Raw genomic sequence first — 21,465 nt, 5'->3', positions numbered from 1 at the left:
TATTTATTTAATTTATTTTTGGCTGCGTCGGATCTTAGTTGCGGCACGCGGGATCTTTTGTTGCGGTTGTGGTGTGTGGGCTTCCCTCTAGTTGTGGTGTGCAGGTTTTCTCTTCTCTAGTTGTGGCACGCAGGCTCCAGGATGCCTGGGCTCTGTAGTTTGTGGAACGGTGGCTCTAATTGAGGCGCGCGAGCTCAGTAGTTCTGACACGCAGGCCTAGTTGCCCTGCGGCATGTGGGATCCTAGTTCCCCGACCGGGGATCGACCCTGTGTCCCCTGCATAGCAAGGCGGATTCTTTACCACTGGACCACCAGGGAAGTCCCCTGATGGCAATTTTTTGCTTCAGGCCTATGGCAGTAGGTGAGACAAAGTCTTGCCCTCAATCTTGCTTGCATTCTAGTGGTGTTCAAAGACTATATCAAATTCTAAGGTATTTAAATGGCTAACTTAAAAAACTAGCGTGGAATGGGGGAGGCAGGGAGAGAAAGGGGGCCTGAATAGACACTTTATTGATTTGGGTGAGTTTAATGGGAACTGGAGAGAGGCATACTTTGTTTTGATGAAGGCCAGGGTGAAGCACCTTGCCATTCAGGGGTCAGGCTAATGAAATGTTACCTGATATTCCAGGGACCTAGGGTTATTTCTTGCATTATTTTCACATTCCCCTCCCTCAATTTTAAGCTATTTTAGTTCAAGCACACATGTTCTTTGCAATTTATGAATCACACAATTCACATGTTTCCTGTTCTTTATACTTGCATTGTAGAAAATGGGCTGCTGACATGGTAACCAACCAGCTTTCCTCCTCCTTTTGCACTTCCTCGCTCTGCTCTGGTCAGACCAACAGCTGCTTCTGGGCAGCAGAGCCCTAATGGCTCTTTGTCTCCTGACTTACCAGCCAACCAGCAAGTGGGCACGTGGTCCTTGTTGGAATAGCACCCCCTCACCAGGCCTGAAAAGGAGCGACAATCTTCTATCTTATCTTTACAGTTTGAATCTCTCATTTCTCCATTGCAAAAAGTTCTCTGCTTCATCTTTTTTTTAGATTGTTTTCCAGTATGGCTTTATTACTAGTAACGAGCCATTTTAGCACACTGCTTTTTGTTTTTCTTTTCTTTTGAAGTGTATCATTTTTTTTTAGCCTTTAAAATTTTTATTCCTTCTTGCTTTTAGTATAACTTTTTAAAATTGAAGCATAGTTGATTTACAATATTGTGTTAGCTTCAAGTGTACAGCATACTGATTCATTTTTTTTCAGATTATATTCCATTATAGGTTACTACAGGATATTGAGTATAATTTCCTGTGCTGTACAGTAAATCTTTGTTGCTTATCTCTTTTATGTATAGTAGTTTATATCTTTTAATACCATACTCCTGATTTGCCCCTCCCCTTTGGTAACCATAAATTTGTTTTCTATGTCTGTGAGTCTGTTTCTGTTTTGTATATACATTCATTTGTATTATTTTTTAGATTTCATATGTAAGTGATATAGTATTTGTCTCTCTCTGTCTGACTTATTTCACTAAGCATAGTATTCTCTAGGTCCATCCGTGTTGCTGCAAATGGAGATTTTTCATTCTTTTTTATTGCTGGGCAGTATACCATTGTGTGTGTGTGTGTGTGTGTGTGTGTGTGTGTATCACATCTTCTTAAGCCAATCATCTGGACACTTGGGTTGCTTCCATGTCTTGGCTATTGTGAATACTGCTGCTATGAACATTGGGGTGCATATATCTTTTCGATTTAGAATTTTCATTTTTTGCAGATGTATATGCTGTTTTTCTTTTTTTGGTAACAGCTTCATCAAGATATAATTCATATACCATACAATTCACCCATTTAAAGTGTACAATTTAATGGCTTTTATTATATTCACAGAATTGGGCAACCATCAATCAATTTTAGAATATTTTCATCCCCTGTATACTTTAGCAGTAATCCCCCTGTTATCCCTATTCACTCACCTCCCAGTACTAGACAACCTCTAATCTTTCTGTCTTTATGATTTGCCTATTTTGGAATCATATAATGTGTCTTTTGTGACTAACAGTTTTTACTTAGCATAATGTTTTCAAGGTTCATTCATGCTGTAGCATGTCTCAGTATTTCATTCCTTTTTATTCCTGAATAATATTTCATTGATGGATATACAGATTTGAGGCCATTTGGCTATTATGAATAATGCTGCTGTGAACATTCAGGTACAAGTTTTTGTGTGGATGTATGTTTTATTCCTCTTGGGAGTGGGATTCCTGGGTCAAATAACAACTCTGTGTTTAACCTTTTGAGGAACCGTCAGACTGTTTTCCACAGCAGCTGTACCACTTTACATTTCTATCAGCAGTGTATGAAGCTCCCAATTTCTCCATATCCTCATCAACACTTGTTATTTTCTGTGTTTTTGATTATAACCATCCTAGTATGTGTGAGGAGTTATCTCATTGTGGTTTTGATTTACGTTTCTCTGATGACTAATGATGTTGAGCACCTTTTCATGTGATCATTGGCCATTTCTGTATCTTATTTGGAGAATGTCTATTAAGATACTTTGCCTATTTTAAATTGGGTTATATGTCTACTTATTATTGAGTTGTAAAGTTTTTATGTATTCTAGATACAAGCTTCTTATCAGACATATGATTTACAAAGTTCTTCTTTCATTATGTAGGTTTTCTTCTCATTTTCCTGATGTCCTGAAGCACAAAAGTTGTAAACTTTGATGTCTAATGTATCTTTTTTTTTTGTTTGTGCTTTTGGTGTCCTATCTAACAAACCACTGCCTAATCCAAAGTCATGAAGATTTACCCCAATGTCTCTTCTAAGAGTTTTATAGTTTTAGCTCTTACATTTAGGTCTTTGATCCATTTTGAGTTAATTTTTGTGTATGGTGTGAGGTAGGGGTCCAACTTCATTCTTTTGCATGTGGATATCCAGTTATCCTAGCAGCATTTGTTGAAAAGATTATTCTCTCCCTGTTGAATGGTCTTAGCATCCTTTTCAGAAATCAATTAACTGTGAATGTGAGGGTTTATTTTAAACTCTCAATTCTATTCTGTTGATCTATGTATCTATCCTTGTGCTGTTACTACACTGTCTTTAGCTTTGTAGTGTTTTGAAATTGGGAAACCTGAGTTCTTCAACTCTGTTCTTTTTCAAGATTGTTTTGGCCATTCTAGGTACCTTGCATTTACATTTGAATTTTAGGCTCAGCTTGTCACTTTCTGCAAAGAAGCCAGCTGGGAGTTTGATAGAAATTGTATTGAATCTGTAGAACATTTTGGGGGAGAATTGCCATCTTAACAGTATTAATCTTCCAATTCATGAACACTGGAGGTCTTTCCACTTATTTAAGTCTTTAATTTACTTCAACTGTGTTTTATAGTTTTAGGGTGTAGGTTTTGAATTTTTTTGTTAAATTTATTCCTAAAGTACTTTATTCTTTTTGATGCTATTGTAAATGGGATTTTAAAAATATCATTTTTGGATTGTTCACCGCAAGTGTACAGAAACACAGTTGATTTTTTGTATATTGATCTTGTATTCTGCAACCTCCTTATACTCATTTATTTATTTTAGTAGTTTTTTAGTGGATTCCTTGGGATTTTATATGTGCAAGATCATGTCATTTGTGAATAGAGATAGTTTTATTTTTTTCTTTCCAATTTGGATGCCCTTTATTTCATTTCCTTGCCTAATTGCCCTGGCTAGCCACCCTAATGTTATCTTACTTATCAGCAGTATTTTGTACAATTGATCATTCCTTCCTTTTTGTAGCCCTGTCTTTACTTGGCTTCTTGGACATCACACCCTTTTGGTTTTCCTCCTATCCCACTGGCTGTTTTCTCATCTCTTTTGTTGGTTCTTCCCCTTTCCCCCAACTTCTTAACTATTTCCCACCTCTGAACTCCAGACCCTGGTATCCACTTGCCTACTTGACAGCCCCACTTAGATGTCCAAAAGGCAGCTCAAATTTACCATGTCCAAAACTTACTCTAATCTTGATTGAAGTATTTTGTGGAAAAAAGGAAGAAAAGAGATAAATATTTACTGAATGTTTACTATTAGTGCTATTCATTATCTTGTTTACAACACATGTCAGTTCTATGATACTCAAGGGACATGAACCCTGGTCAGTTTGATTCCAGGGCCTGAGCTCCTTCCTAACAGCTCTACTCTATTTCCTACAAATCACAGTGTGTATAGCCCTACTTTTCTCTCCTCAAGACTGTCCTTTGGAGTAGTGTCTGATACTTCAGAAAAAAGGATCTCACAGGATCTCTGGTAATTGGAATTAGAAGTGCTTGTGAGCCATGCAGTGCTTGTAGAGCTGCCTCTTCCCTTTTCCCTGCATAGTGGAGACTGAGATGTCTCCAGTGTGTAGACAGGCTTTCCCACCACCTGGGAAAGCCTACCCTGACTTTGTGGCAAGTTTTTCTTGGTCACTCTCCCAGGTTAGAGTTTCTCTGGCCTTGAGATACACTTCCCACCTATCAGAGCTGCTCTCATTTATTTGCTTGACTGGATTCTCCATCTTTACTCCTCATTCCTTCTGGTCTCTTTCCCATTTGTTCAAGAATTATCAGCTCTTCTGGGTTTGTGTAAGATATCCTACTTTGACATTTGCTTGCCCATCACCTGGCACTGAAAATTTGCTCAGCATTTCTGACCCATCTGTGTCAACACTTTCCTTATTAAAATACTGGTTACCAAAAAAAATTACTTGTACTTTTAAATAGCAGTGATAACTCTGTTTTCTCCCCAGAATCTTTAATAGAAATGAAAATGTCCAAGCGGAGTCTATACTGTTGGGAATACATTTTTACAATATATTTTAATCATATTTAAACAAGCCTATTCTCAAGTGGCATCTGCAATCTCATTTGGTCCCCACGGTATATGTCCCAAGGCAGCTAAGAAAGATGAGAAAACTGATGGGGTCAATTTGTCCATGTTCTTGTAGCCTGTTGGGGCAGAGCCAGTTCTGTTCCCAGTTGAGCTGGTTTATTCTGATAAAGTTCGTGTGTAAGGTGTGCTGTTCACTGCAGGATGAGGTCCCACCCCCAGGTTTTGCCTCTTGGTGCTCAGGGGTCTCACCCTTCCCAGAAGCCCCCTCACTGGTACCTTATTCTATATGCTGAACCTTTCCTGGTCACCTTTCCCCATTGGAGATAACCTAGCTACTGTTTTTTCCCATTCTAAGTGTCAACCAATCATGAGGCATTATGGTACTGTACCTGGAGTCAGAACTAGATTCAAGAGTAAGGCTTCTGTGGCTTTGGGCCACCTCTCTGAACTTCATACATAGGGTGATCTCTAAGGGCATTTGTGGTTCTAGCCTTCCCAGGCTGTATGACTCTATTTCTCTGAAAAGTGAACCTGGACTAATGTCTGAATAGTTGGCAATGGTTTAATATGCTATACCAGGGAGAGCAAATATGTAGCTTCTCTTCCATCTATTAACCATGACATACTCATTATATTTATCTCATCACTGTCACGTGGAACCCAGTCATGACCTCAGACTTCTCAATCCAGTATAGTGTGCTAAGTAACCACTACCAGTGGATCACAGTTGAAATGTGTTTATCCTCCCTGTCTTCCCTCCCACTTCTAGTGCTTCAATCTAAAGCAAGGACTAGTGGTGACCACGATACTATAGAAGTTAAGAGCATGGGTTCTTGGGTTCAGCTGCTTATATTCAAATCCTGAATCCACTGCTCCCTTTCTGTATGACCCTGGGAAAGTTACTTCTCTGGGCCTCAGTTTCCTTTTTTAGTAATATGGGGCATAACAGTAGTCATACTTCATAGGGTTGTAGAGAGGGTTAAATGAAATAATATGTATTAAAAAAGGTGCTTAGAACAGTGCCTGGCACATGTAACTCATAAAATGTTGACTATTGTATTGATAATAGCCAGGATAAGAACTTGAAAGGCTGGTAGAGGAAAAATTCTTGGATTGATAGGGCTTGTCGTACCCTTTCGGTCTTCAAAGTAGTCAAATATTCATTCTGTTTCTGAGTGTGGATTGATCCTATTTAAAATTTCATTCCTTTATTTATTTAGTGAAAGTTTGGGACCTACTGTGTGCTATGCATGCAACCGGGTGTCTAGGATATAACAGTAAACAAGTCCTTTTTAAAGTTCATAGTGTATGGGGGTGACAAACAAGTAAAAATGTAGTTACAGTTTTCTTAATAATTGCAGTAATTGGAGTTTGCCCAGGATCTTTAGGGAGCACTGTGTGTACCGGCGGAGTCTTTTTTATTTTTATTTTTTGCGGTAAGCGGGCATCTCACTGTTGTGGCCTCTTCTGTCGTGGAGCACAGACTCCGGACGCGCAGGCTCAGCTGCCATGGCTCATGGGCCTAGCCGCTCCATGGCACATGGGATCCTCCCGGACCGGGGCACGAACCCATGTCCCCTGCATCCGCAGGCAGACTCTCAACCACTGCGCCACCAGGGAAGCCCCGGCGGAGTCTTTTTGATGTTAGTGTTAAACCTGGGTGGGAAGAAACATACTTGAGTCCTCCAGATCTGGCTGGCCTCTTACCAGTGTTTCACAGGCAGTGGACTCCTTGGGGAAGAGTTAATACCTGTTCTAGCTGGTGGCACACCTCAGTGGCATGCTCATGCTCCTTGGCATTCATTCAGTTACTCAGCTAACAGCCCAAAGCTTTTCCCACTGCTCCTTGAACTGCTGTCCCCCTTTCTCAGTCATAGCCTGTGGAGTTGCGGAGCAGAGATGTGAAGACAAATGAAGGAGCCCTGAATTTGCAGCTACACAGTAGTTAGATCTCTACAGAGTCGAGTGCCTTAGGAAAGCCTGAATGTGGGGCTTATTAGGGACTTGGAAAAGTTGATGAGTCCATCTCCCTGCCTAACTTAAGATATGGTAGGTCTGTATGACAACCGTGGTGATAGTATGGAATGTGGAGGGTGGGGGAGAAAAAATACCCTTGTGTGGCTGGGGGTGGGAATTGGTGCTGTGACCCATCCTTTCTCCCACTGGTGTCTTGCAGCAAACAGCTATTGTGTGACGTGGTAATTGTGGCAGAAGATGTTGAGATAGAAGCCCACCGTGTGGTCCTGGCAGCCTGCAGCCCCTACTTCTGTGCGATGTTCACAGGTATGGTGAGGGGCAAACAATAACCCATGGTTGTGGGGCTGCAGCCCCACTGGGAGAATATTGAGGGTGGTGGCATGAGAGGGGGGAGGAAAGAAGGCTGTGACGCCCACCCTGAGGAGCTCCTGTGTGCCAGATTCTTTGCTCTGCACCATGGAGATGCAGAGCACCGTGACAGGCCCTCAGCCAGGCGAGTCAAGCATGCAGCCCTATTGCAGTTAACTCTGGAGCATCATATAGTCTATGAATTCTCAGACTTTGTCATGCATCATAATCATGTCAGGGAGCTGGTTAGACATGTAGACTCTTGGCTTCATCCCCAGGCTTCTGAGCTGTCATTTTGCAGATGGGGGATCCTGAGGCTGAGAGAAAGGAAGGGACTTGCCTGAGGTCACACGGTGAATGAGTGGAACTTGGCTTCTGGATGTCTGGCCCAGGGCTGGCTGGCCTAGCTGGCCCACGTCTTATTATTCCTTAGCTGTTCTTTCCAGGCAGGGACGTTGAGTCTCCTCTAACCTTTATAGGAATGCAGTAGAGTTGGCAGAAGTGATGGTGGGGCTTGGGGTGGGGAGAGTAAGACAGAGGTATATTCACCATCTGCATTCAGTTTCAGTACCTTTGCCAACTTTCCAGGGAGTCCCTGTTTCCTGAACATGCCAAATAGCCTTGTCCAACTATTGCACGTGTATTATTTCTAAGACTGAATTCCCTGAAACGCATGGGCTGAGCTTCTTGTCTGCAGTACCTCACAGCACCTCCCCTGAGCCAGGTGCAGGCAGTGCTGTATCCATCACTGCTGACTGAAAGCCAGCTGGATGAGGTCAGGTGTCTCTTCCACACACTCATCTGTACCCTGTGCTTCCTCTGAGTGTGGTCACTATCACTCTAAATGCTCATGTTTCCTGGTGGTCATGCTCTGGGGTCTCGTGTACCTGCTGCTTCTCACCCTGTATCAAATGTTGCCTCCTCTCTGACCACCTGAGCCGTAGTTCCCCACTAGGTCTCTTTCTATTCCATAACTTGATTCTATTTTTTTCATAACATTTATCCCTATCTGAAAATCACATTGGTTGGTTGTTTATATATTTTTTACCTGTGTCTCCTTACTGGAGTATCAGTTCCATGAAGACAGGGATCTTGTTAGATTTGTTTGTTTCTGTACCCTGAGTACCTGGTACATAATAGGACTAAAATATTATTTTAATGAACAAAATGTCTCCTACCCTTGATTGTGAGCTTTGGGTGCTTGCAGATTATGTCTTATGTCTTGTCACTGTTGAATCCTTAGCACCCACCCCGGGGCCTGATGTTTAGGAGACTGAATAAGTGAAGGTTAAATGAATGAATGTGGTGTTGCTAAGGATGGGTGAGTGCAGGCACATCTTTGCTGAATAGGCTCTTGCCCTTTTCCTAATATAGTACAAAGCCTGTGCTGGGCAGGAGTGCTTCTTGGTGGGGCGGGGAGTACTTAGCACTTGGCATTTGGAGAATTCCTCACATGTATGTCCCCCTTGGCTCATCATGTGAAGGACCTGGCCTCAACTTGGAGCAGTGCTTTTGCTAAGTGGACCAAGCCACACTTACCTCACTTTGAGCCTTGGGCCAGGAATTCCACAGTGCAGCCTGGAAAACCAGCTAATTTCACTACCTGGAAATTTTGAGCCACATTCTCTTTGGAGTAGCCTCAAACTCTAGTAGTAAGGTTTTTATTTCTTTTTTTGTCCTTGTCCTTCATCCGTCTCTTTCTTTTAAAATAATTTATCTTGTCTACAATAGTTATTTAGCTGCAACTTCAGTAAATAGTTCTGCCAGTCATTCTTCTCTGTTTGTGTGGTTTGGAAAGTCCAGTGTTGAGAGAGGAGTCTATTTGGAATTACAATAAATTGTACTGTTGGCTCCACTTTTTGCTCATGAACTTGCCTCTGGGGGTAGTGGAAGTGCCTAGCAAAACAAGGTGATTTTAAAAAGGGAGAGAAAAGGTGCTTCTGGATCAGGTCTTGGATTCTAGTAATTGAAGGGAAGAGGGAATCAAGAGAAGAAAGCAGTCTAATATGTTGCCTAGCCCAAACTTTCCATTGAATCTGATTACCATCCATTCTTCCATTCTTCCTTCCATCCATCCGTCCATCCATTCATCCATCATCTGTCTGTCTGTGCATCCATCCACCCACCCACCTACCTATCCATCTCCTCATCCAAACACTATTCACATATGTTCATTGCAGAATAAAAATTAGAAAATGTGGGCAAGCAAAAAAAATACATGTAATACATGTATCTTGTGATAGCTTATGCTTCTCTTTACTATTACTACTTATCTCATTACTTCCTCACTGTCTGATTTGCCTGGTCAGTCATAAACTTTATGAGGGTAAAAACTGTACCTTTTAAATTCACTGCTATGTCCCTGCTGCCTAGCGTGATCTTACGTACGGTAGGTGCTCAATGAAAATTTGCTTAATTGAACTTAGCGCTATATTGTCAATATATTTTCATGGCAATGAAATCACATCTACATCATTATTTTAATGGCCTCATAAGATTCCATCATATGTATCCGAATTGAAAATCCATTTCCTTATTGGTTGGAAATTATAGTTCTTTCTAATATTTTGCTATTGTAAATAATGCTAAAATGGGCATCCTTGCAACTTAGTCTTTACTTACATTCCTGATTATTTCCTTAGATCCCTAGAATAAAAAATACTTGGTTAAAGTGTGTGCACATTTTGAATTCTTGTGAGACACGTGCCTCAGTTCCACAACACTTAGAACAGTTGTACCAGCTTACGCTTCCATCGGCAGTACATCAGATTCGTGTATTTTCTGAGGCCCCTTGGTTTTGCTTAAACCTTGGTAAACAGGTACAAAAAAAAAAGTAACATTGCAAAATTTTGTTCTAATTATCAGGTTCAGCTTCAAAATGCATAAAATTAGTAATGAAAAGGCCCAGCTGACTCTCGTTGAGTCCATTTCTATCAGCATGTTTAAGGCCCCAAAGAAAAGGAAATACATGTGACTTTCTTCTGACTTGAGTGGTATGATTAAGATCTTTTACTGAGGCTTAAAGTGTTTTTATTTTTTTGTCCTCTGAGTTCATATTGCCCAAATGTCCTGTGATGGTTCCAAATACCAGCTCCACTCCTTGACCATATCCTTCCCAGAATAACTTGTAATAAGTGTGAAACTGAGGTCTGAGTGCCCACAGAAGAGTGTCCAAAGGCAGCCAACCTGTGAGAAGGTCTGGGATGGGCAGTCACCTGAGTTGCTCTCCACTCCTTCAGCATAGTGTGATTGGAGAGGCCAGAAGGGCTGGTCTTGTCCTCCTTTTCTCTGTGAATATGGAATACTTAAAATTCCCTCTGATCCCATCCCCCCATCTAGCACCTCCATCCCAGGGGAAGATAATTTCCCCAAAATAGCCCAGTCAGTTTTTTTTCCCTCTTTTTATCATGCCCTTTTCTATGTGTTCTGTGTACTATAGTGTTTGTACTCCATATGGATCCCTTCATGTCATCCAAAACTTTGAAAACAATCCCATTTTATGGTGTTAAAAGAACGAAGTTCTAAAGAATATGTGGACTAAGTGTCTTAGGCTCATCACCATGGCTAAAAGACATTTGAACTCCATCCCAAAAGAAGCCCTGGGAGTGAGCTGTCCCATCTTCTGGCTCTGTTGTGCTACATGCAGTGGCTGATTAAATTGGCTTTTTAATTTTTTATTTGTTTTTATTTTTCTATTTATTTAGGCTCCACTGGGTCTTCGTTGTGGCATATGGATCTTTTAGTTGTGGCATGCAGACTTTTAGTTGTGACATGGGAACTTCTTAGTTGCAGCATGCGGACTCTTAGCTGCGGCATGTGAACTCTTAGTTGTGGCACGCATGCGGCATCTAGTTCCCCGACTAGGGATTGAACCCGGGCCCCTTGCATTGGGAGTGCAGAGTCTTACCCACTGGACTACCAGGGAAGCCCCGGCTTTGTTTTTTTAAAGAAAAGTTACTGTCCGGTTTTTATTAGATGTAGGCTGATATTCAACTGGTGTCTTCGAATATATGGTGAACAGAAATAGGGAGGAGAGTCAGGAATGTGCTGGAGGTAAGAGGCAAGGGGCTTGGAATGTGAGCACCAACTAGCCTCAAGCAGAAAAATTAGGGCCTGGCCCTCTTACCTCCAGGCATGCACTCATCCCATAGAACCATTGTTTCACCCTTTCTTTATGCCTGACTCTGCCAGGCCCTGGCCTATGTCTGTGTTCTGAGTGTTTGTATGATGTATTGATGTTTTTGAAGATCTTTGCGTAACATGCAGTTTAGCAAGACTTAATCCAAGGCAGTGGGGCAGGGAGGAAGGGAGCACTAGGGAGTAGAATCCTTTCTTTGTATAAAGAGGGCCTTGAGAGATTAGTCGGAGTAGATAGGGTCTGGTTTCTGAGGGTTTTGCCTCTAAGGAAATGGTGAGTTTTTCAGGAATTGATTTGGATGTAGTTCAACATACGCCTTTGTAGTGTCTAGGAAAAGAGACCACTATTCAGACACCCACCAGCACCCATTAAGGTGCAACTGATTTGACCAAGATGATCTGCGGTAGACTTGTCTGGACTTGGAGTAGCTCAGCCTTGAAATTTAGATCATCACTGGGGAGGATCACTGGTAAGAAATGTTTTATGAATGTTCATAGAGGAGGTTTGGAGTTATTGATGCAGAGGCCTCTTTGCTGAGGATTAAACACAGGGGTGGTAATGCCACCTTGTATTGGGAGATGGTGTGGTGTCTTGGAAAGGGCTTTGGAGCCATCGTGACCTGACTCCAGCACTTGATCGGTTTGTAGGGAATTCACTTAACCTCTATGATCCTGTTTGCTTGTTTATGAGACTGGAATAACAACAATAAAACAATAATAACAATAACCAGGGAACAGATACAGGTAAGGGAAATAAGGCACCCAATACAGAATAGGTACTTAATAAAGTTTACTCTTATTATGTGTAGAGCACATCATAGTTTACAGAGCTCATGTGGATGTGTGGGGTGGCTCTGATACCAGCTGCCCTGATGGTGGTTAGGGTTGATATGAAACATCTCTGTTTCATATCAGGAAGGCATTTCCTTCCTGACTTGGTGCTCCATGTGCCCCTAGCTGAGCAGAAAGACCTTTCCAAGTGGAGGAAGGACGAGATTCCAGGGAGGTTGGGTGCTGGGGTGATATCCATCATTGCAGCTCTGCTGAATCCTGCTGCCACAGTTCTCAGACTCTCATTATCTCCTTTGACTCTCACATAGCCTTGGCTTAAAGGCAGGGCCAGGAATGTCCTTACTTTACAGGAGACAGAGGTCAGCCTTTTGCAGTTAAATGGCATAGGCTGCTCACCTGCAGGAGGTTTAGCTGGGATTCAGGGACATGACAGGGTATTTCTTTTTCTCATGTGATGTTAACATGTGACATAGGTCTCAGCTTTAGCCAAATGAGTTGGCAACCCAGATATTAGGACTTAGACAGATGAAGGTTCGTGGTAAGAGAGTTTAATAACCACCTTAACACCCATGCAGGATCACTGTGCAAAGGATAAGGACCTTCTGTTTTCTTTTTACCCAGATCATGAAATTAAATTAAAACAGTAAGGATTCAGCTGAGGAGTGAGGAAGAGTTCCATGACACAAGGCTTCCTGAATGCACTTTTTCTTCCCTTTGCCATACAGCTTTGTAGGGGTGGTTGGTGGTCTATGTCTGGTCCTTCAGAAAGACTTCGCAGCCACTCTACCATTCCTTTCTCACTCTTGAGGCTTCTTTGGCTGAATAATAGGGTTGGGTTTATACTGTGATCTAGAGGATGAGCCAGTGATTTCATAGCCTTCCTAAGTCTTCTGTGATGGTGAAAGGTTGTCCCTCCTGGCTCCTCAAGATGCACCTCCTCCCTCCTGTTCCCCCTTGGGCAATCTTCCACCTAAAAAGAGCTCTGTTGTGCATGTGGTGTGCTTGCTATGTCGAGAACCATGACTTGCTTTCCTGGGCTCTTTATGGTTCTTGGAGACTTCTACGTGCAAGGTCCTAAAGTAGAGCCTGAGGATTTAAAGAAGTTCAAGACACAGACCCTTAATCCAGGCTGCCATCATCTTTCACCTGATTTACTGCAGCAGCCTTCTAATTGGTCAACCTGCCTCCTATTTTGTTCCCTCACCCCAAACCCATTTTCTATGCTGTAGCTTTAGTGATCTTTCCAAAAGAAAAAATCGAATGTATCCCTTACTTGCTTAAAGTCTGTCAAGGTCTCCCCATTGCCCTTAGAATGAAGTATAAACTTCTCAGCATGGCCCACAAGGCCTTCAAGTGGTCCAGACCCTGCTTGTATCTCCAGCTCCTCTCCCCCTTCCTCCCTTTTCATGCTGTGCTTCTGCCAGACTCAACTTCTTATGGTCCCAGAATAGGTCATGTTCTTTCTTACCTCTGGACCTTTACATACACTATTCTATCTGCCTGGAATATTCTTCCCTCATACTCACTGCTCTTCTGAACAACCATGACTCCTCCAGATCTCATGTTAGATCAGTGGTTCTTAACCATTACGAATCAGTCTGATGAAAACAATGGATTCTTTCCACAAAAAATAGTAAATGTGTGCTCCTGTGTACTCATCATTTTGCATACAATTCAGGGTATAGGCTTCCCTGCTTAAGAACCCTTTAAGCTGAACCTCCTTTTCTAGCATTTAACATACTTTGTAATTGTTGGTTTACTTATCCCTCTTTCTACTAGACTGAGCTCCATGAGGGCAGGGAACATGACTTGTTCACCACTGTGTCCTCTGGGCCTTGCCCATGGGGACTGTTTGATACATGTTTGTTGAGTGAATGAATGAACAGATATCTGCCCTTGAGTAGATCATGATCTATCTGGAAGAACAGGATATGTTGTTAACAGAGGACAAAAGATGTGCAACAAACAGACATTTTCTTTTTTTTCTTTCTTTAATTCAAGTATAGTTGCTGTACAATATTATATAAGTTACAGGTGTACAATATAGTGATTCACAATTTTTAAAGGTTATACTCCATTTATAGTTATTATAAAATATTGACTGGGCTTCCCTGGTGGCGCAGTGGTTAAGCATACACCTGCCAGTGCAGGGGACATGGGTTCGAGCCCTGGTTTGGGAAGATCCCACATGCTATGGAGCAACTAAGCCCGTGCGCCACAACCACTGAGCCTGTGCCCTAGAGCCCGCGTGCTACAACTACTGAAGCCCACGTGCCTAGAGCCCGTGCTCTGCAACAAGAGAAGCCACTGCAATGAGAAGCCCGCGCACCACACCGAAAGTAGCCCCTGCTTGTTGCAACTAGAGAAAGCCCACGCGCAGCAACAAAGATCCAATGCAGCCAAAATAAATAAATACATAAATAAAATATTGACTGTATTCTCTGTGTTGTACAATATATCCTTGTAGCTTATTTTATACCTAATAGTTTGTACCTCTTCATCTCCTACCCTATATTGCCCCTTCCCACTTCCTTCTCCCCAGTAGTAACCACTAGTTTGTTCTCTGTATCTGTGAGTCTGCTTCTTTTTTGTTGTATTCACTAATTTGTTGTATGTTTTAGATTTCACATATAAGTGATGTCAAACAGAATTTGTCTTTGTCTGACTTATTTTGCGTAGTATAATACCCTCCAAGTCCATCCATGTTGCTGCAAACTTCATTCTTTTTAATGGCTGAGTAGTATTCCATTGAGTATATAAACTACATCTTCTTTATCCACTCATCTGTTGATCGACACTTTGGTTGCTTCCATATCTTGGCAATTGTAAATAATGTTGCTGTGAACATTGGGATGCATGTATCTTTTCAAATTAGTGTTTTGGGTTTTTTTTTTTAATTTTTTTTTATGTATACCAAGGAATGGAATTCCTGGGTCATAAGGTAGTTCTATTTTTAGTTTTTTGAGAAACCTCCATACTGTTTTCCACAGTGGCTGCACCAATTTACATTCCCACCAACAGTGGTAGGAGGGTTCCCTTTTCTCCACATTCTCACCAGCATTTGTTATTTGTGTTCTTTTTGATGATAGCCATCCTGACAGGTGTGAGATGATACCTCATTGTGGTTTTGATTTGCATTTCACTGATGAATAGTGATGTTGAACATCTTTTCATGTGCGTGTTGGCCATCTGCATTTCCTCTTTTCTGAAAGTTCAGAGTCTGAAGTGGCTGGGCTGGGCCTCTTGAGAAAAACCAGCAGAACAGTTCTCTTGGGTTGACCTTCAATAGAGAAGGACTTATTGGGCTTATGTTCTGTTCTCTAGAAATATTTGTCAAAGTAACGGAGGTGAGTGAAGGAGTAAGAATGACCAAGCCTTTGATGATTTCTCCCTCTTTAGAATTATCAGAGTCTGTGGATTTATGAGGTGTCAAAAGAAAGCCTCTCTTCTTTCTTTCTTTCCTTGTACCAACAAATATTTTTTCAGTGCTTGTTATATGTCACGCACTCTGTTAGGTGTTGAGGACAAGATCCCATCTCTCTTCGTTCTTGCTTACTGGGTAATAAGTATAAGTTGGCTCAGAATTTGGACATAGGCTTTGTTTGGGAATACTTTTATCAAAGCCATTAGTTAGGGTCAGGTTTAAATTATAGAGGGATTTATTAGAAATGACATGAGGTCTAGAGTTAGGCCACGGTTCAGATCCAAGCCCTGCATCTTACTAGCTGTGTGCAAGTGCCTCTTGATATGCCAGTTCTATAATTTGTAAAATGGAAGTAATATCTAGTACCTCCTGGGGTCATTGCAAGGGCTAAATGAAATAATGTGTGTAAACCCTGAGGGCCTGCATGTAGTAGCAACTATTATTACTGCCACTTTCAGGGTTTGTTTAAACTGATGTCTTAGTTTGGTGCAGTGATTTCTACTGGTTCATAGAGATATTAAATTGCATTTTATGAGTCCTTATGATTTATATAGGTCTCCAATTTCCTATAAGGTAAATTTCTCAGAAAATACATGTCTCTGAGGCCCTAGGTTTTCTTTTTTTCCATTTTTTCCTTGCTTGTTGGAGTTTTAAGTACTTAATGTAGAAATTAGAAACTTTTGATTCACATAAAGAAGCAAGAAAAAAAATCTCCCAAAGTCCCACCATCTAGAAAACTGTGTTTTAATGTTTTTTGGACATTTGAGACTGATGAAAATGATTTGTTCATCCCCTCAGAAAATCAAACTTTTGCCCACATATACAAATGTTTTCATGCAATTTCAGGAGTTTCCATTTGTTTACCCCCAAGTTACAAAACCCTAAGCTGACTCCCAAGCTCTAATTCCATAGAGAGAAAGCAATCAGGCCAGGCTCTGATTTCACACTCACTAAGGGCTTCTGAGTCTCTTGGTTCTTGCAGTCAGGTTGCTGGTTGCTCGTTTTTCTAAGGTCCAAGTTTTTTTTTATTATAAAATTTATTTATATATTTATTTTTTGGGTGTTGGGTCTTCGTTGCTGCGCGTGGGCTTTCTCTAGTTGCGGTGAGCAGGGGCTACTCTTGGTTGCCATGCGCGGGCTTTTCATTGCAGTGACTTCTCTTATAAAGGAGCACAGGCTCTAGAGCGCAGGCTCAGTAGCTGAGGTGCACGGGCTTAGTTGCCCCGCGGCATGGGGCATCTTCCCGGATCAGGGCTCGAGCCTGCGTCCCCTGTGTTGGCAGGCAGATTCTTAACCACTGTACCACCAGGGAAGTCCCTCTAAGGTCCAAGTTCTTAAACTAAGAATTGGCTATCTTTGATGATCTTTTGCAATATAATTACCAACTGGACCTTTATTTGTGAATGTCTTAGTAGCTGTTTGGAGAGATGAATTTAACTTCTGATTTCCTTGCGTGTATGTTCTTTTTTTTTTTCTTCTTTTTTGCGGTACACGGGCCTCTCACTGTTGTGAGAGGAGCACAGACTCCGGACGTGCAGGCTCAGCGGACATGGCTCACGGGCCTAGCCGCTCCACCCCATGTGGGATATTCCTGGACCGGGGTACGAACCCGTGTCCCCTGCATCGGCAGGTGGACTCTCAACCACTGCGCCACCAGGGAAACCCGCGTGTATGTTCTTGTTTGTCTTAGAGTAAATTCAAGAAAGAGATTGTGAGAGCCTGTTTTATAGGCAGAGGAGAAACCCACTGTCTTTTCCTGTTTCCTCTTTGCCTCTTCATCCTATCTCAGGGCTCTTTGTGCTGAAGACTTTTCACTGGCTTCTACTACAGTCAGAGAGAACCAACTGGGGGTCTCTGGGCTACCTGATCTGGCAGCAGTGGGAGCCGGCAACGTCTGGAATAGGTCCCCCGCCCCCACCTTTCCTCCCTGTTCAGAGTCATTCATATCTAGAACTGTGTCAGGGTGGGAACTGGGGATTGGTGGAAGAATCATGTGCAGTCCATGCAGCTTGGAGGTGGGCGTCTGCAGCCCACATGCTGTACTGTACTTTATTTTCTTGGCTCCAGTGCACAGATTCCACAGAGAGAAAACAACCGCCCAGGCTCAGTTTTCACACTCACATAAGGACTTCTGAATCCCTGTTTCTAGTAGTCATGTTGCCCTTCATTTCAGTCTACAAAGACACATGTCTTGCCTGTCTTTTCCTTCTGAAATCAGCAGCCCTTGTTGAAGGAGGCTGGCTCTAGATAGAGCTGTGCGCTGTATAGAGAGGGCAGGCTGAAGTCAGGGGCCTCGGGACTGCACATGTGGTGCCACTGCTGCCCTAGTTCACAGGCCTCTGTCTTCTCTTTTTTGGATTATTGTCAGGGCCTCCCATCTGTTCTCCCTGCCTCTGATCCAGCTTCCACCAGTACATCCAAAATTTCATTCAAAGACACCCATCTGTTGATGTCATTCCCTTGTTTAAAACCTTTCAGTGGTGCTACTCTTAGGATAAAGTGCAAACTCATTTGCATGGTTTGCTGGGCTCTGCAAGTCCTGGCCCCTATCTACCTCTCCAGCCTCCTTCCTCTCACTGTCACCCCACGTACCAGCCGTGCTGCCCTCTCACTGTTCCCCACATTAATACTTTTGGCACTTCCCTATCTTTGCACTGATGATTCCTGCATCCAGCTCGTCCTTCCTCACCTCTGCTGCATGTGGAATACCCAGCTCAAATGTGACCTCCTATTAGGATGCCTTCCTGGATTCCCCAGACAGGGTTTGTTGCTCTATCGTCTGCATTCTTGGGATTCAATACACCATAGTGATTACAAGTGTGGGGCTCTAGAGTCAGACTCCCTGCTTTCAATCCCAGCCTGGCCCCTTCCTAGATGTATGACTGTAGGCAAAATGAATTACCTACACTCCTGTGCCTCAGTTTCTTCATCTGTAATATGGGGATGATATTAATAACACTCATAGGTTGTTGATTAAAATAGGCAACAGTTTAAAGTGCTTAGCACAGTGCTTGGCCATAGTTTGCACTCAATAATTGTTTTTTTAAGAAATTGTTGTTCTACTGGTACTTTGCATATACCTCTATTAAGCTCTTATCATCTCATATATTTTTATATATCTGCCCTACTAGAACAGGTGCTCCTTCTTGAGGACAGGTGCATATCTCGTTCACTTTCCCTGGCCCCTGTGTACAAGTTTGCAGTAACTTGGTTGAATGCTTTATCCCATATAGATTTGCCTTCAGAGTGGAAATGGGCAACAGATAGAATGGGGAATGCTTGAAATTGGGTTTGTGGATGATCACAGACCCAGAGTTGTTGTGACCTTGATGTCAGCTGGTCTATCTTCCTCTGGGCCTGAGCCCTTCTGCTGCCTCCGGGAGCACAGACAGTGCTTTTATGTTGCCAAGACAGGACAGGAGGCCATGTGAAAGTTAAGCACACCCTAGGCACCAAGTTCATGTCCATTTTGTTTTTGTTTTGAACTGTAGGTGACATGTCTGAGAGTAAAGCCAAGAAGATAGAAATCAAGGATGTGGATGGGCAGACCCTGAGTAAGCTGATTGACTACATCTATACGGCCGAGATTGAGGTGACTGAAGAGAACGTCCAGGTAAATTCAGCTCCAACTAATAGCTCAGTGTATTGTATGTTCGGGGCCCACTGTTTTACATCATCATTTCATTTAACCCTCACAACAACTCAGTTGGTAACTGGAGAGGAAACTGAAGCTCCAGAGAGAGTAGGTGACTTGCCCTGGGTCACATGGCCAGGGTGAACGACCGTCAGACTCCTGCCTGCCTGACCATGGGACCCACGTTCTTAACCACTAGGCCAAAATCCCTCTGAATGAGCTTGGGCTCCAGAGCAGAAAGTCTTTAACTCATGCTGGTTTAAAGTGTTGGTAAAGGAAGAATTAGAAGCCTGGGTGACCCCTTTTCTCCTCAGTCATTATCTCATCTCAGGGATTTTGAGTATTGGCTTGTGAGGCTGTTAAAAGTCTTTCTTGTCTAACTGTTCGTCAGCGAAATGCCTCTGAGCCTGTGGAGGTGCCAAGCACCAGGCTTGAGTGTCAGTAGGGGCATGTTGCTCTGAGACATGTTGTCTGTGCCTTTTCCTCCTTTCGCCACCCTGCCCTCATCCCAAGCCATCTGGAGCCTTGAAATAGGAGCCAGTGAAGACACTGCTTCACCTAAAGGTGTGGATCTTTACTGTGGGGACGTGAGACATCAGCGTCATGCTTCAGAAGGGAAGATGGTTGAGGGTGTGGCCCACGCTGGAACGCTATGAGTCACCAGGCCAAACACAGACGCAGGATACACTATTTCTTGTCATTAAGGATTTTACTGTTTAATTAAAGTAATGGAAATTGTGTGGGATATGGAGGTTTTTTCTTCCTTCTTTTTTTTTTTAAAGCAAAATTTCACCTTATTTAGGTGAATAGGCCGATACCTCTCTGGTGACCAAAATGCCTATTTCCCTTATCCAGAACACCATCCCCTCTTCTAGGATTGAGGTATTTGGGAGGCCGAATTGATAATCGTGTATTGATTCCATTTGGCTCAGATGTTTGAGTGCCTCTTACATGCCAGACACTTTATTGGGCGCTGTGTTTGTACCAGTGAGCAGAGGTCATTCCATTGCCTGCTTTCATGGAATTTGTGGTCTAGGGGTGAAGATGGACACTCACCAAATAAGCACACAAGTAATGTTTATGCACAAATTGTGATAAGTCCTTTGAAGGAAAGGAACAATTTGGATGAAGGAGGGAATCTAGGAAGGGCTCTTTCAGGAGACAAGATTTGAGCTGAGGACTGCAGGATGAATGGAAGTTAGCTTGGCGTGGTGAAGGGTACTCTGCTGGGGGTGTCAGGGCACAGGCAGACTGAGGGTCTGACGCACCCTGCATTTGGGCCTGCAGAGCCTGCCCCAAGGTACAGACTGCTTTTGTCTCTGGCCCCTAGACAGACTTTTGGGTGGCACAGTTTCTACAGTGATCTGGTATAATCCTCCCCTGCCCTTTTAAAATTGAGGTTTATTTTATACACAGTAAAATGCATAGCCATTCCATTATTTTTGGTCTTTCCCATCCAGAGTAGAGTGGGCGAGGTCATGGTTACATACTAGGTCTAGCAGCGGAATTTAAACAGCTGAATGACTTTTGGGCAGTAACAGTAAGTGCAAAGTAATTTAGTATAAAATATGTATAGGGCATGTATGGAAAAAAATTTTTTTAATGGGTGATAGTGATTTCAAATCACCATGACATTTAAATTCATTTAGGTACTTTTGAGACTGATATAAATATTAAGATTCACAAAATGCCAGAAATTACATCCTTTCAACTCTAATGAATAATGCTAGATGTCAACCTAAAAATATGCAGGGGTATAAATAATTTTTAAAAATCTCGCATTAGGGTATATCAGTAACTTATTAATCATACAGTGTGGTAGGCAGAATAGTAGCCCCCAAAGATGTTCGTGTTCTAACCCCTGGAATTTTGTGAATATGTTAGGGTGAATGTCAGAGGAATTAATATTGCAGATGGAATTAATGTTGCTAATCAGCTGAACATGTGATGGGAGATTAGCTTGGATTATCCAGGTGGGCTCAGGGTAATAGCTAGGGGTGTTTAAATCGAAGAGGGAGGTGGAATGAGAGAACTAGAGCGATGTGACCTGGCAAGGATTCAGTTTGATGTTTCTGGCCTTGAAGATAGGGAGGCCATGAGCCAAGGAATGTGGGTGCCTTTAGAAGCCTGAAGGGCAAGGAAACGTATTCTCCCTCAGAACCTCCAGAAGGAGCTCACCTCTGCTGACACCTTGATTTTAACCTGGTGAAACCCATTTGGGACTTCCGACTTCCAGATGTAAGAAAATAAATTTGTTTGTTGTTTTAGGTCACTAAAACAAAACAAAACCAAACAAACTTAAAA

The 21,465-nt window shown here is 42.5% G+C and overlaps 1 protein-coding gene across 7 annotated transcripts in view; it reads left to right on the top strand.

The window, feature by feature from the left end:
* KLHL3 (kelch like family member 3) overlaps positions 1-21,465 on the top strand; it is a 111,014-nt gene that overhangs the window by 21,244 nt on the left and 68,305 nt on the right. For 5 of the 7 annotated variants that reach the window (XR_012330864.1, XM_073802560.1, XM_073802559.1 and 2 more), the window contains exons 3-4: positions 7,026-7,132; positions 19,019-19,140. Coding sequence is in view for 6 of the 7 variants with exons in the window: in XM_073802560.1 (XP_073658661.1) it covers positions 7,026-7,132; positions 19,019-19,140 (229 nt within the window). In the remaining variant the exon portion in view is untranslated. Of the gene's footprint in view, positions 1-6,735; positions 6,899-7,025; positions 7,133-19,018; positions 19,141-21,465 lie in introns of those variants that run through there. The other 2 variants (XM_073802563.1, XM_073802562.1) reach the window with 2 other exon arrangements.

Source organism: Tursiops truncatus, chromosome 3 (genome assembly GCF_011762595.2).
Source record: "Tursiops truncatus isolate mTurTru1 chromosome 3, mTurTru1.mat.Y, whole genome shotgun sequence".
Taxonomy (NCBI): domain Eukaryota; kingdom Metazoa; phylum Chordata; class Mammalia; order Artiodactyla; family Delphinidae; genus Tursiops; species Tursiops truncatus.
This window is presented reverse-complemented; position numbering and strand designations above follow the sequence as displayed.